The following is a 13,668-nucleotide window of genomic DNA, read 5'->3' on the forward strand; positions in this document are numbered from 1 at the left end:
ATTTATAAGCGACCGAGCGAGCCGCGAGCGAGTGAGTGGGGAGATACCTATGCATGCGCGATATGCTTTTGGGCTTGCGTTGCGTGCGTACCTACCTACGTACGTACATACAACATACATATACTTATTATATATAATTGAAATAAATAGGTATATTTATTATCTTATTTAATTTTCAACAATTGCATTAATTATTTAATACATAAACAATCTATCCGGTGTCTACTCCTCGTCGAATGTAAACGACGTCTTTTAAATTTATTTAGAATCAATTTTATAAATTTTGACTTTTTCAGATGTTTTTCTATGTATCCAGCTCGAGTACAAGTTTTAATTTTGTTCTATGCTAATCAAATCATGACTTTTAATGGTAGTATGGTAGGCCTATGTAGTGACAGCGTGCAAAATACAAACGCGCCGTCTAATTTAAGAAGAAAAAAATTACATATGTATGTATCTATGTCAGGCAATTGAAAATTATGTACGCTACTATCTATGGATATGTACCTATATAACCAGTTATGTGAACGGTTGAAGAGACTCGCAAAGTGTGTACAGAGAAACAATTATATTATCAGAATCATGTGCGGCCCTGAAAAGGGCCTTTTTGTTCGTCCGTTGTATGGATGAACGATACGGTGGAATATTATTATTTAGTGTCTTACGCTGGTCACCGACTGCCGGCAAGACAGACGGCAGACCACGAACAAACACCATGTAAACACCACACCGCACGCACAACATACATTCACGATGAATTTGTGTATTATATTATTTGGGTGCCTAAGCGCGCTCGCCCCTGATCCTGCGCGCCAGCTGAATGTCCTTTGGCATGATGGTGACGCGTTTGGCGTGGATCGCGCACAGATTGGTGTCTTCGAAGAGGCCTACCAGGTACGCCTCGCTGGCCTCCTGAAGAGCCATAACGGCCGAACTCTGGAAACGAAGATCGGTCTTGAAATCTTGTGCGATCTCACGCACGAGACGCTGGAAGGGCAGCTTGCGGATCAGGAGCTCAGTACTCTTCTGGTAACGACGGATCTCACGGAGTGCTACAGTTCCCGGCCTGTAACGATGGGGTTTCTTGACACCGCCGGTGGCGGGGGCGCTCTTGCGAGCCGCCTTAGTGGCTAGCTGTTTCCTGGGTGCCTTACCACCGGTAGATTTACGGGCCGTTTGCTTGGTACGAGCCATTTCTAACAAATGCAAAGCAAAACAAATGCAGAGAACGAACGACCTCACTCGATTAGCAACCGAACGCGAATGAGGCGAAAATTTCGAGAGCGTGTCTTTATATAGATCGCGCCGCTCGGACGTGCCGCGAGCGCCTGAACTGAATAGGTATGATGGGTATGGGTGAATAGTTGTTTTAAATGAAAATAATAATAATAATAATAAATAAATACATACGTATATATGCACCATAGGTATTTTAATGAAATTCTCTTTGATTTATAGTTGAAGTATAGTTTTTTTTTTCTTTCACAAAACGTATTTATCTTATATAGGTATGTAATAATAAAATAAAAATCTAACTTCTGTTTTTTTTTTCCTCTTTCTCTTATTTATCGCTTAATTATTAAATAGGTATGTATACATATATACCTATTATTTTTTAATCTCTCGTAGTTAATTAACAGTATTATAGATAGTTGTATGTTTACTACCGTACTACCTAATCTGTAAAATTGACATATAGCAGTTAAATAGCAGGAATCATTATGTTATTCGTTTATAAAAGTTACGAGTAGGCATGTATGTATGTATGTATGTATGTGTGTGTGTGTGTGTGCATGTGCGTGCGTATGTGGGCTGCGTTCAGACTATTTGACGTTATCAAGAAACATTTAAAAGCAAACAGAAAGATATTGTGGCCCTGAAAAGGGCCTTTTTCTCATTTCCACCCTTTCCCTTTGAACAGTGGAACAGTTCAAAAAGGCGGCGGTGTGTTCACACTGGCTCACAGTAGTTACGATTTACTTAGAGCTAGTGTATTTGGTGACGGCCTTCGTTCCCTCACTGACGGCGTGCTTGGCCAGCTCGCCGGGCAGCAGCAGCCTCACGGAGGTCTGCACCTCCCGGGACGTGATTGTGGAACGCTTGTTGTAGTGGGCCAAACGGGACGCCTCGGCAGCGATGCGTTCGAAGATGTCATTCACGAACGAGTTCATGATAGACATCGCCTTACTGGATATACCAGTGTCGGGATGAACCTGCTTCAGCACCTTGTAGATGTAGATGGCGTAACTCTCCTTCCTCTTGTGCTTCTTCTTCTTTTTATCAGTCTTGGAGATGTTCTTCTGGGCCTTGCCAGACTTCTTGGCGGCCTTACCACTTGTCTTCGGCGGCATATTTATTTATTTAATTGACAACGGTAACAGCGGTGATACAGACTGGCTCCGGTCGGCAACTGACTGGTTTCGTGTCGCAAAATATCAAGATTTTTTATTATATTTACTCGATTGGATCGCAAACGGTGTCAGGGTAAACGAGCGTGTGCACCAATCAGATTCACGCATTCACCGAACGAGAGGGGGGGGGGGGGTGTGTGTGTCAAACCCCCCCCCCCCCCCTCCCCACACCTCCAACTACTAGGTACCTTGCTGCCGCCTTAGGTGTGAAATAGGAATGAATGAATATCAAACCAAATGCAAATATGTATAAATCTAATTCTATCTATAATCAATCATCGATCGAGAAAATTTAACGTAGGTACCAGATAATAATATGTCATTAATGAAATGTTAATTACATATCTATCTATATTTCCAGAAGATGTAAATGTGCCGCGCGTATCGACCTGCACCCGAGGCAACGGCGCTGCGTTCAGCGAATTCAAACCGAACGGTAAGTAGAGATAATACCTAATTACCTACACTCCTACCTAAGTGTTACTACTATGTACTTGTATTTAATTTATTTATTGATTGATTGTGATATACTTGTTTCGTATTTATTTATTTATTGTGTCTATATTGATAGTACCTAGTACCTATACCTATCGTGTATGTGTGATAATCAATCAATCAAATAAATAAATAATACGTCATGATGTATGTATGTATACCGGGCCTCGAACTCTTTGTTGTCGTATCAACAGAAACGAACATATACTATTGTTCCTCGAATCATATTGCGGCCCTGAAAAGGGCCTTTTTTCTAAAATCACCATCAGCCATGAGTGACGGCGGCGCAGTGCATCGTCCATCATCACCACCACCACCGGCCGTTGTGCGTCGGCAGCATATATGTAGCGTAACAGCGGCAAGGTACGCAACACGAAACACAACAACAACACGCACGGTGGCGGTGAGGGTGACGAAGGTGTCGTAAATGTTTACGCCTTCTTCTCGGTCTTCTTGGGCAGGAGCACCGCCTGGATGTTGGGCAGTACACCGCCCTGGGCGATTGTGACTCCGGACAGAAGTTTGTTCAACTCCTCGTCGTTGCGGATGGCCAGCTGCAGATGCCTCGGTATGATTCTGGTCTTCTTGTTGTCTCTGGCAGCGTTGCCGGCCAACTCGAGAACCTCAGCGGCCAGGTACTCCATCACGGCGGCGAGGTAAACGGGAGCGCCAGCACCGACTCGCTCGGCATAGTTGCCCTTGCGTAGGAGCCTATGAATACGACCCACGGGGAATTGGAGACCCGCACGGTTCGAGCGGGACTTTGCCTTTCCCTTGACTTTGCCACCTTTACCGCGTCCAGACATAATTGCAAATTCTTTTACAAAATAAAACGAGCGCAAACACAAGACACTAGCGCACTGTAAGTGAGCGAGAGCGAGTTTGATTTAAAAAAAAGGAACACGCGCTTATATAGTTATAAAGAGACACGCCGTGCGCGAAACGTACAATGAACGATGAGTGTAACGTTAATGGGTGGGGGGGAGAACGTCGATGATTTCATCAATGTATCATTTTGACTGTGTTGGTCCGATATTATGATGCACATACATATATATGTTTAAGGATTACATACAGTGCGCGTCTATTATTATTTGTATCTCCTTTTGGCATTCACGGCACATAGTCCGATCCTTTGAGAGGCTTGCGTGGGGATATGTTATTATTATTATTACTATGAAATGGATACAGCCAGCCGGTTACCTATTATAAATGCGTAAGAGTTTGTGAGGATGTAGGTAGGTGTATGATGTGTGTTTGTTACATACACTTAACTCATTCGCGCGATGCAAAATCGAATGGACGATTTGTTATGAGTTACATTTGATACCTAGGTGGTACACAGGCATGGGTAGAATTAGATAGAATATACCTGTAACCAACTGTCTGTTTGTCAGGTACACCTACATCGTCAAGAAACTGTGTTTATAAATAGTTCACAGAATAAATTGTTAGCCCTGAAAAGGGCTTTTTGTTAGGTGGGCCAGGCGAGCCAGCGCGTGCGCGGCGCGCGCTGCGTTTCCCTCCTTCTTTGTGCCGTTGTTGCCGTGTTGGGTGACGGTGGTTGTTTTTCGCCGCGACAATGAACAACAGTCATCAAGCAAACAAACAACATAACACAGAAGAACAGCTGCTGCTGCTGCCGAGACGACGACAGAGCGATTACTTCTTGGAGGCGGGTGTCTTTTTCGCTGCGGCCTTTTTTTGTGTGGCGGCCGCCTTCTTCGGTTTGGGCGCCTTCGGCTTCTTCGTTGGCGGTTTAGCTGTCTTTTTCGCCTTGGGCGCTGCGGCGGCCTTCGCCTTCGCCGGTGCGGCCGCTTTCTTTGCCGCGGCGGGCTTCTTCTTGGCTGCCGCTGCCTTCTTGTCTTTAGCGGCGGAGGACGCCTTGCCCTTGGACGGCGACGAGGCAGACGACGAGGCGGCGCCAGAAGAAGCTCCCTTCTTCGACTTCGATGCGGCGGAGGCCGCTGCGGTGGCTTTCTTGGACTTGGCCGCCGCAGAAGATGCAGATTTCTTCGAACCGGCGGCCGCCGGTTTCTTGGAAGACGCAGATTTCGATTCCAATTTGAACGAGCCGGAAGCTCCTTTACCCTTGGTCTGTATGAGGGCACCGGACTCGACGGCGCTCTTGAGATACTTCCTTATGAACGGCGCCAATTTCTCCGCGTCGACTTTGTATTGGGCCGCGATGTATTTCTTGATCGCTTGAAGTGACGAGCCGCTCCTCTCCTTCAACTCTTTGATGGCATTGTTCACCATCTCCGAAGTTTTGGGATGAGTAGGTTTGGCTTTAGCCTTCTTCACACCACCGGCGGCCGCGCTCGCCTTGGGCTGTTTCTTCGCCGGCGTCGCTGGCGCTGATGCCTCGGATGCTACAGCCGTGTCTGCCATATCTCTGACTGATGATGATAATAATGATAATATAGATAAATTACAACAATACCGACCGGAGAGGCGGTGATGATCGTAAGTAACGTAAACTGAATGTGTTGTATAGTTGCAAGTTTATATCGAACATTTCGCCCGCATCGGAGTTTACCGTAACGCAAACCTATTTGCCGCGAGACGTTTTCTCATACGACATGTTCCAAGTTTTCACTACATAAGTTCAGAATAAATATTTTTTAAACAGTTTTAAGTCGGAGAGAAAAAAGAATTTCACGTTAGAATGAATATTTTTGAGTTCACCCACGACACATGGCAATCGTTGAGGTCGCCCGGCGGCCGGATCGCACCGTAGACGCGTTTATTTTGGCAGTAATATATCGCGAACAGCCCGGGTCGTGTTCAAAAGTGTTATTTCTCTATAAAAGCGGTGATAAAGGGCGTATCGCGTTTGCCCGACGAAAGCGAACATATCGAACTCCCCGAGCGGTAACGTTTCGTCATTATCCATCGATATATAGTACACATTAGAGCCTATCAAATCTAGGGTCGTAAAACAAGAGGCAGCCTAGCAGTCAGTAGCAGCAGAGCGCGGGCGACCAGCGTGTAGCTACCACCTATATAGTATTTGATGAAAAAAAAAAAGATAATATCATACCTATATATGTATTAGTTGCATACAAACACATACAACGACCGTTTCGCCAAATGCAATCGCAATAATACACCTATATAAATAAGACGCAAACTCACGGGGCGGCGATAGTGGTAGTAGAGTTGATACCTATCAATCTTGTCGCATACTTATAAATTTCTCTCTCGTTCGCGTGCCTATTGGGTTGTCTTTTAAAGTCATAGACACATCCTACAGACATATAGGTAGGTAGATAGATACGACAAGAGCATAGCCAACAACATGCGAGTCGGCCGGGTGGGTCCCAGAGAGAGACTCTCGACTGATCTAAGCTCATCGCCAATTATTTATATTTATTGCCTACTAAGTAGGTAAATATTATATTATACCTATACACAACTTGATTACATAGTGTTGTGAATATATATATATATATATACATAGGTAGGTAGGCATCAGAGAGAGGAGAGACCATATCATACCTAGGTGGTAGGTATCGACTGTTCGCATAGTCTTAGAAACGATTTTGAGATAAAAGGAATCATATGCGGCCCTGAAAAGGGCCTTTTTTATTTGTTACAGCGTTGAGTTGCTGTAAAAGTGCGAACGGATGGAAGCAGCAGCGTGCGTGTGTGTGTGTTAAGTTTGTTCGTGACACAACCTAGTGTATTAAACATATCAGTCAGTAGACTGCATAGAATAATACACTACGTTACTCACCACCACTCGCTACTACATCACATCACAAATCTCACACAGATACATGGCACAACGCGTAGAGTAATTGTGTGAGCGTAACTCATCAATCATCAGCTCTAACCGCCGAAACCGTAGAGGGTACGGCCCTGGCGCTTCAGAGCGTATACAACGTCCATAGCGGTGACGGTCTTCCTCTTCGCGTGCTCTGTGTAAGTGACCGCGTCGCGGATCACGTTCTCGAGGAACACCTTGAGCACACCACGCGTCTCCTCGTATATCAAACCGGAGATACGCTTGACACCTCCTCTGCGGGCCAAACGACGGATGGCCGGTTTGGTGATGCCCTGGATGTTATCACGAAGCACCTTCCTGTGACGCTTGGCTCCTCCCTTTCCAAGACCTTTCCCTCCCTTGCCGCGACCGGTCATTTTGTAGTAGTTTGATTGAGATTGACTTCAGCGAAAATCACGAGCTCGCACCGCAACCGATGCTTACAACAGTTACAGCCGGAATGCCTCTCGCAACCGGCTAAATTCTCGTATTTATAAGCGACCGAGCGAGCCGCGAGCGAGTGAGTGGGGAGATACCTATGCATGCGCGATATGCTTTTGGGCTTGCGTTGCGTGCGTACCTACCTACGTACGTACATACAACATACATATACTTATTATATATAATTGAAATAAATAGGTATATTTATTATCTTATTTAATTTTCAACAATTGCATTAATTATTTAATACATAAACAATCTATCCGGTGTCTACTCCTCGTCGAATGTAAACGACGTCTTTTAAATTTATTTAGAATCAATTTTATAAATTTTGACTTTTTCAGATGTTTTTCTATGTATCCAGCTCGAGTACAAGTTTTAATTTTGTTCTATGCTAATCAAATCATGACTTTTAATGGTAGTATGGTAGGCCTATGTAGTGACAGCGTGCAAAATACAAACGCGCCGTCTAATTTAAGAAGAAAAAAATTACATATGTATGTATCTATGTCAGGCAATTGAAAATTATGTACGCTACTATCTATGGATATGTACCTATATAACCAGTTATGTGAACGGTTGAAGAGACTCGCAAAGTGTGTACAGAGAAACAATTATATTATCAGAATCATGTGCGGCCCTGAAAAGGGCCTTTTTGTTCGTCCGTTGTATGGATGAACGATACGGTGGAATATTATTATTTAGTGTCTTACGCTGGTCACCGACTGCCGGCAAGACAGACGGCAGACCACGAACAAACACCATGTAAACACCACACCGCACGCACAACATACATTCACGATGAATTTGTGTATTATATTATTTGGGTGCCTAAGCGCGCTCGCCCCTGATCCTGCGCGCCAGCTGAATGTCCTTTGGCATGATGGTGACGCGTTTGGCGTGGATCGCGCACAGATTGGTGTCTTCGAAGAGGCCTACCAGGTACGCCTCGCTGGCCTCCTGAAGAGCCATAACGGCCGAACTCTGGAAACGAAGATCGGTCTTGAAATCTTGTGCGATCTCACGCACGAGACGCTGGAAGGGCAGCTTGCGGATCAGGAGCTCAGTACTCTTCTGGTAACGACGGATCTCACGGAGTGCTACAGTTCCCGGCCTGTAACGATGGGGTTTCTTGACACCGCCGGTGGCGGGGGCGCTCTTGCGAGCCGCCTTAGTGGCTAGCTGTTTCCTGGGTGCCTTACCACCGGTAGATTTACGGGCCGTTTGCTTGGTACGAGCCATTTCTAACAAATGCAAAGCAAAACAAATGCAGAGAACGAACGACCTCACTCGATTAGCAACCGAACGCGAATGAGGCGAAAATTTCGAGAGCGTGTCTTTATATAGATCGCGCCGCTCGGACGTGCCGCGAGCGCCTGAACTGAATAGGTATGATGGGTATGGGTGAATAGTTGTTTTAAATGAAAATAATAATAATAATAATAAATAAATACATACGTATATATGCACCATAGGTATTTTAATGAAATTCTCTTTGATTTATAGTTGAAGTATAGTTTTTTTTTTCTTTCACAAAACGTATTTATCTTATATAGGTATGTAATAATAAAATAAAAATCTAACTTCTGTTTTTTTTTTCCTCTTTCTCTTATTTATCGCTTAATTATTAAATAGGTATGTATACATATATACCTATTATTTTTTAATCTCTCGTAGTTAATTAACAGTATTATAGATAGTTGTATGTTTACTACCGTACTACCTAATCTGTAAAATTGACATATAGCAGTTAAATAGCAGGAATCATTATGTTATTCGTTTATAAAAGTTACGAGTAGGCATGTATGTATGTATGTATGTATGTGTGTGTGTGTGTGTGCATGTGCGTGCGTATGTGGGCTGCGTTCAGACTATTTGACGTTATCAAGAAACATTTAAAAGCAAACAGAAAGATATTGTGGCCCTGAAAAGGGCCTTTTTCTCATTTCCACCCTTTCCCTTTGAACAGTGGAACAGTTCAAAAAGGCGGCGGTGTGTTCACACTGGCTCACAGTAGTTACGATTTACTTAGAGCTAGTGTATTTGGTGACGGCCTTCGTTCCCTCACTGACGGCGTGCTTGGCCAGCTCGCCGGGCAGCAGCAGCCTCACGGAGGTCTGCACCTCCCGGGACGTGATTGTGGAACGCTTGTTGTAGTGGGCCAAACGGGACGCCTCGGCAGCGATGCGTTCGAAGATGTCATTCACGAACGAGTTCATGATAGACATCGCCTTACTGGATATACCAGTGTCGGGATGAACCTGCTTCAGCACCTTGTAGATGTAGATGGCGTAACTCTCCTTCCTCTTGTGCTTCTTCTTCTTTTTATCAGTCTTGGAGATGTTCTTCTGGGCCTTGCCAGACTTCTTGGCGGCCTTACCACTTGTCTTCGGCGGCATATTTATTTATTTAATTGACAACGGTAACAGCGGTGATACAGACTGGCTCCGGTCGGCAACTGACTGGTTTCGTGTCGCAAAATCGTGGGCTTTCGTCTCATTCCGGTAAGGGGATGGGGAATCAGTGACGAGGCAACGGCCTCTTTACTGAGGTGTCGGTCGCTGTCTGTCAAAACAGACAGGTCGTTGGGTTGGGAAAGTGCCACAAGAATGGGGTCTGTCCTACTACCTATCTCAGGTCGCGATATCCGCTCAAGCCGGGAAGGGCCGGCGAGCTATCTCAGCGGGCGGGATAAGAAGAGACAAACCTATGTAATGGGGGGGTCACTGGGGGTCTGTTATGAGGTCTCTAGGGAACTGCTTAGAGTCGGGAGGACGGGCGTGGTACGGGGCCAACTCCTGTATGTGTGGCAGGGTCGACTCGTCTACACGCTTAAGTAGCCTCCTCGTTAGATGCCTAATATGGGCATCTAGGCTTTCCATCTGCAATCCTTTTTGGATCGTAGAGTTCCTCACGTAACGGGGGGCTTTCGTGATGACTCGGAGTGAAATCGATTGTTGGGCCTCCAGCTGATTTTTGCGCGTCTGGTTAGTGAGCGCGTACCACGCTGGAGCGGCGTATGTCAGTCGGGGCCGTATGTATGTTTTATACACACCGAGTTTCACTTTTAAGGGGAGAACTGAGTTTAAGACGGGACGCAAAACGGCTCGGGCAGCACGAGTAGAGTTGATAACGGCGTTAACTTGATCCTTCATCGTCAGGCGCCGATCGATTTGGACGCCCAGGTATTTAACCGGGCTAGTCCAAGCGATCTCTTGGTCCTGTAGACGGAGAGGAGGAGGCAGAGCGGTGCGGCTTACCACAATGGCTTGCGTTTTAGCTACATTGATCGACAGCCTCCAGCGGGATAACCATTCGGGGAGGGCATCGAGGGTTCTCTGGACTACCTTGGCGGCATGTATCGGACTGAGTGACGAAGCGTAGTACGCTGCGTCGTCGGCATACAGGGCTAGGTGAGAACCTTTTTCTAAAGGGATGTCATCGGTGTATCGCGCGTAGAGTACGGGAGAGAGGCAACTGCCTTGGGGAACGCCGGCCTCTATGGTGCGTACTGTAGAGGTGGCGTCTTCGACTGCTACTTGGAACTGTCTGTCTACGAGGAAGTTGGCCACGGTCTTGACGATTCGACGGGGAGTCGTAGAGGTGGACAATTTGTAGATCAGACCTGGGTGCCAGACACGGTCGAACGCTCCTTCCATGTCGAGAAAAACACCTACGGTTTTTTCCCCTTTATTGAAGGCTGTCGTCATATGGTGTAGTACCCTTGTGAGTTGGAGCGTGGTGGAGTGCTCGGCTCGAAAGCCGAATTGCTCGTTTCTGGGGGTCAAGTGAGGTGTGAGATGTAGTAATAACAATTTCTCGAACACCTTGGAGATGGTAGCGAGTAGCGTAATGGGGCGGTAACTCCCTGGATTCAAGACATTTTTGTGGGGCTTGGGAAGCATGATGACACGACCTAGTTTCCAAATGGAGGGGTAGTGGCCCGTGCGCAAGACTCCGTTATAGAGTCGCGTCAGAACTGCGATTGCTCGCGGAGGGAAGTGTCGCAGGGCTTCGTTGGGGATGCCATCGGGGCCTGGGGCTTTGCGTAGCTTCGTTTTCTTGACCATCCTAAGGACTTGACCCGGGGTAAAGACTATGGGGTCTTCGTCCGGGGGAATGGGACGACGGAAGTACTCGTCCAGGAGCTTCTGGATGTCTTCAGCTTGCTGAGGGTCATCAGAGGGGTTCGGTTTGAATCGCTGCTCTAAGTTATCCGCGAAGATTTCCGCTCTATCTTCCGCTCTGTACCGGGGGGTACCGTCGGAGGCGTTGAGGGGGCGAATAGGCTGAGGCTTATTGGAAACTTGCCTGCAGAGCCTGTGAATAGACGTCCAGTCGTCACTCGCCGACTCCATGGTCCGTAGCCAAGACTCGGAAGCCTCTGTTTCCAGAGCTTTCGCAATCTTTGCTGACATAGAGTTCACTCGAGTTTTGAGGGATGGGCATCTGGTTCGTTGCCAGCGTTTTCGCAGGGTTCTCTTTTCGGCTATCATCTCTAGAATGTAGAGGGGGGTAGGGCGTCTCTTGGGGGTACTAACGGTGTCAGAAGTAGCTTGTTTTAGGGCCTCTTGTGTTATTTCACAGATGTGGGAAGCTAACTGCTCTACGTCAGCCGCATTGCTGACCGGTGTCGAAGAGAGGTGCTGCTCTACATACGTGCTGAACTTAGCCCACTCAATTCGGGGTTTGGGGGGAGGGGTTGGCTTGGCAGTGTGGGACTCATCCACTGTTACGAGGACAGGCTGATGGTCGGAGTCCATGTTGTCGTTGAGCACTTCGGTGGTAACCTTTGACGCTGAAATGCCTTTGTACAGCGTGAGATCGATTACGTCCGGTAAGTAGGCGGCGGCTCCGGGGTAGTGAGTCGGTACTTCCGCGCCTCTCACCTCGTAACCCACTCTTTCAGAGTCGTCAAAGAGGCGGCGTCCATTTGGGCATATACGCGAGGAGTTCCAGGCGGTGTGTTTGCAGTTAAAGTCGCCGGCTACGATCGTTGGAAGGGACGAGTCCAGTAGGAGATGGATATCGGCCACTTTTAATTGATCGTTCGGTGGTTTATAAAGTGCGAACACACGAGTCGGAGTAGAGTCAATACATATCTCAACGCCTAGTGCGTAGATAGACTGAAGTTGCGCGCGTGGTATCGGTTGATGGATAATTTTCCTCTTGACCAAAACGGCGAGGCCTCTGTAAGCTGCGCCGTGGTCGGAGACTGCATCAAAACGATAGACATGATAATTTGGGAACTTCAGCTGATCCGATGCTCGCAAATGCGTTTCTGAGATCAGAATGATATCGGCGTTATGCTCGGTTACCAATGATTTCAGAAGGCTGCGTCTGACTTTGTTAAGTCCGTTGGCATTCCAGTGGATGATTTTAAGGGGTTTGTCACACACTGTTGGGCAGTAGTGAGGCCATTCCTCTGAGCACTATGGGGACGATGTCCTGGTCGGCTTGGTACGCAACCAGGATCTCGACTAGAAGGTCGATGACCGGCTGGACGTTCATCCTTCCCGTCTTGGTAGCGTCCTTTGCCTGTTCGGGACGTTGGGGCTCGGGTTGCTGAGGGGGGGTGGCCTTTCTAGGGGCGGGCTTCGGTTTGCCTCCTACAGCTGTGGGGCGCGGTTTGAGGGCGGGCTGCTCTGCCTGGGGCTGGGGTTGTTCGACTGGGGGGGAGCCCTTGGCTTTCCTACCTCGTCGCCTACGGCGCTTCGGTTTATCCGTGCGCTCAGTGGGGGCATTGGCCTCTGCCATGAGGGAGGTGGGCATCGTTTCTGCGGCGGGGGTTGTTGCAGCTTTTGGGGGGCGGCTGGGGGCGGCGGTCAGGAGGACCGTACCTGCCTTCTTATTGCGCATCTCCTTACGGAATACGGGGCAGGACACGTTGTTTGCCGTGTGCGAGCCCTTGCAGTTGGCGCAAGTTGCCGGTTCCTCTAGCGGGCGGGGGCATTCTCTAGCGAAATGCTCTTCGCCGCAGCGGACACAGGCGGGGCGGCGGTGGCAGTTGTGGGAGCTGTGCCGAAACTGCTGGCATCGGTGGCATTGGGCGGGGCCTTTTTTGCCACGCCAGGCTTCAATGGTGATCCCCGGCATGCATAGAAGTTCGCTGACTTCATAAATGGCGGGGATGGTCTCAGCATTCCGTTGGAGCTGCGCGAAAAATATGCAGCCCGGGCGGCCTTGACGCGCGCGTATGGGGCGCACGTATTCGGGCAGGAAGCCTAGGATGCGAAGTTCGTCCTCTATGTCGGACGGCTTCGTGTCGGCTGGTAGACCTCTAATGGCTACCTTTAGGCTGCGTTCTGCGGGGAGGGAGTAAGAGAACCAGGAAATACCTGCTTCCTTTTCTAGCTGCGTGAGGTACCGCTGGACTGCGCGGTACTCGTCCTCTTCGCGCGGCATAAAACGCACTCCTTTGCCGAAGGGGCGCGCGTTGGGAGCGTGGCCCATCCTCTTTTTGAGCTCCTTAAAATGGAAAGCCCAGTCGGGGAGGTGCTCCACAATGAGGGGTGGGTACCGGGGGCGGGGGGGCAGCTTAGTCGGGGGGGA

The 13,668-nt window shown here is 47.9% G+C and overlaps 6 protein-coding genes across 6 annotated transcripts; all 6 read right to left on the reverse strand.

The window, feature by feature from the left end:
* Window positions 1–210: 210 nt before the first annotated feature.
* LOC128682469 (uncharacterized) lies at window positions 211–8,431 on the reverse strand. The gene is made up of 2 exons (XM_064436943.1): window positions 7,951–8,431; window positions 211–1,443 (listed from the first exon to the last, which is right to left on the reverse strand). Exons 1-2 carry the CDS (start codon window positions 8,356–8,358, stop codon window positions 784–786), a joined length of 1,068 nt encoding a protein of 355 aa, XP_064293013.1. The 5' UTR covers window positions 8,359–8,431; the 3' UTR covers window positions 211–783.
* Window positions 1,555–2,433, reverse strand: LOC128682467 (histone H2B). The gene has a single exon (XM_053767156.2). It carries the CDS (start codon window positions 2,349–2,351, stop codon window positions 1,977–1,979), a length of 375 nt encoding a protein of 124 aa, XP_053623131.1. The 5' UTR covers window positions 2,352–2,433; the 3' UTR covers window positions 1,555–1,976.
* Window positions 2,951–3,759, reverse strand: LOC128682466 (histone H2A). Its single transcript, XM_053767155.2, has one exon. The coding sequence runs from the start codon at window positions 3,710–3,712 to the stop codon at window positions 3,338–3,340; it is 375 nt and encodes a 124-aa protein (XP_053623130.1). The 5' UTR covers window positions 3,713–3,759; the 3' UTR covers window positions 2,951–3,337.
* LOC128682465 (histone H1B-like) lies at window positions 4,569–5,380 on the reverse strand. Its single transcript, XM_053767154.2, has one exon. The coding sequence runs from the start codon at window positions 5,295–5,297 to the stop codon at window positions 4,569–4,571; it is 729 nt and encodes a 242-aa protein (XP_053623129.1). The 5' UTR covers window positions 5,298–5,380.
* Window positions 6,377–7,072, reverse strand: LOC135310037 (histone H4). The gene has a single exon (XM_064436970.1). It carries the CDS (start codon window positions 7,050–7,052, stop codon window positions 6,741–6,743), a length of 312 nt encoding a protein of 103 aa, XP_064293040.1. The 5' UTR covers window positions 7,053–7,072; the 3' UTR covers window positions 6,377–6,740.
* A 287-nt stretch (window positions 8,432–8,718) lies between the features above and the next one.
* LOC128682468 (histone H2B) lies at window positions 8,719–9,571 on the reverse strand. The gene has a single exon (XM_053767157.2). It carries the CDS (start codon window positions 9,513–9,515, stop codon window positions 9,141–9,143), a length of 375 nt encoding a protein of 124 aa, XP_053623132.1. The 5' UTR covers window positions 9,516–9,571; the 3' UTR covers window positions 8,719–9,140.
* Window positions 9,572–13,668: the final 4,097 nt, after the last annotated feature.

The sequence above is a fragment of the Plodia interpunctella genome, chromosome 30 (assembly GCF_027563975.2).
Source record: "Plodia interpunctella isolate USDA-ARS_2022_Savannah chromosome 30, ilPloInte3.2, whole genome shotgun sequence".
Lineage (NCBI taxonomy): Eukaryota > Metazoa > Arthropoda > Insecta > Lepidoptera > Pyralidae > Plodia > Plodia interpunctella.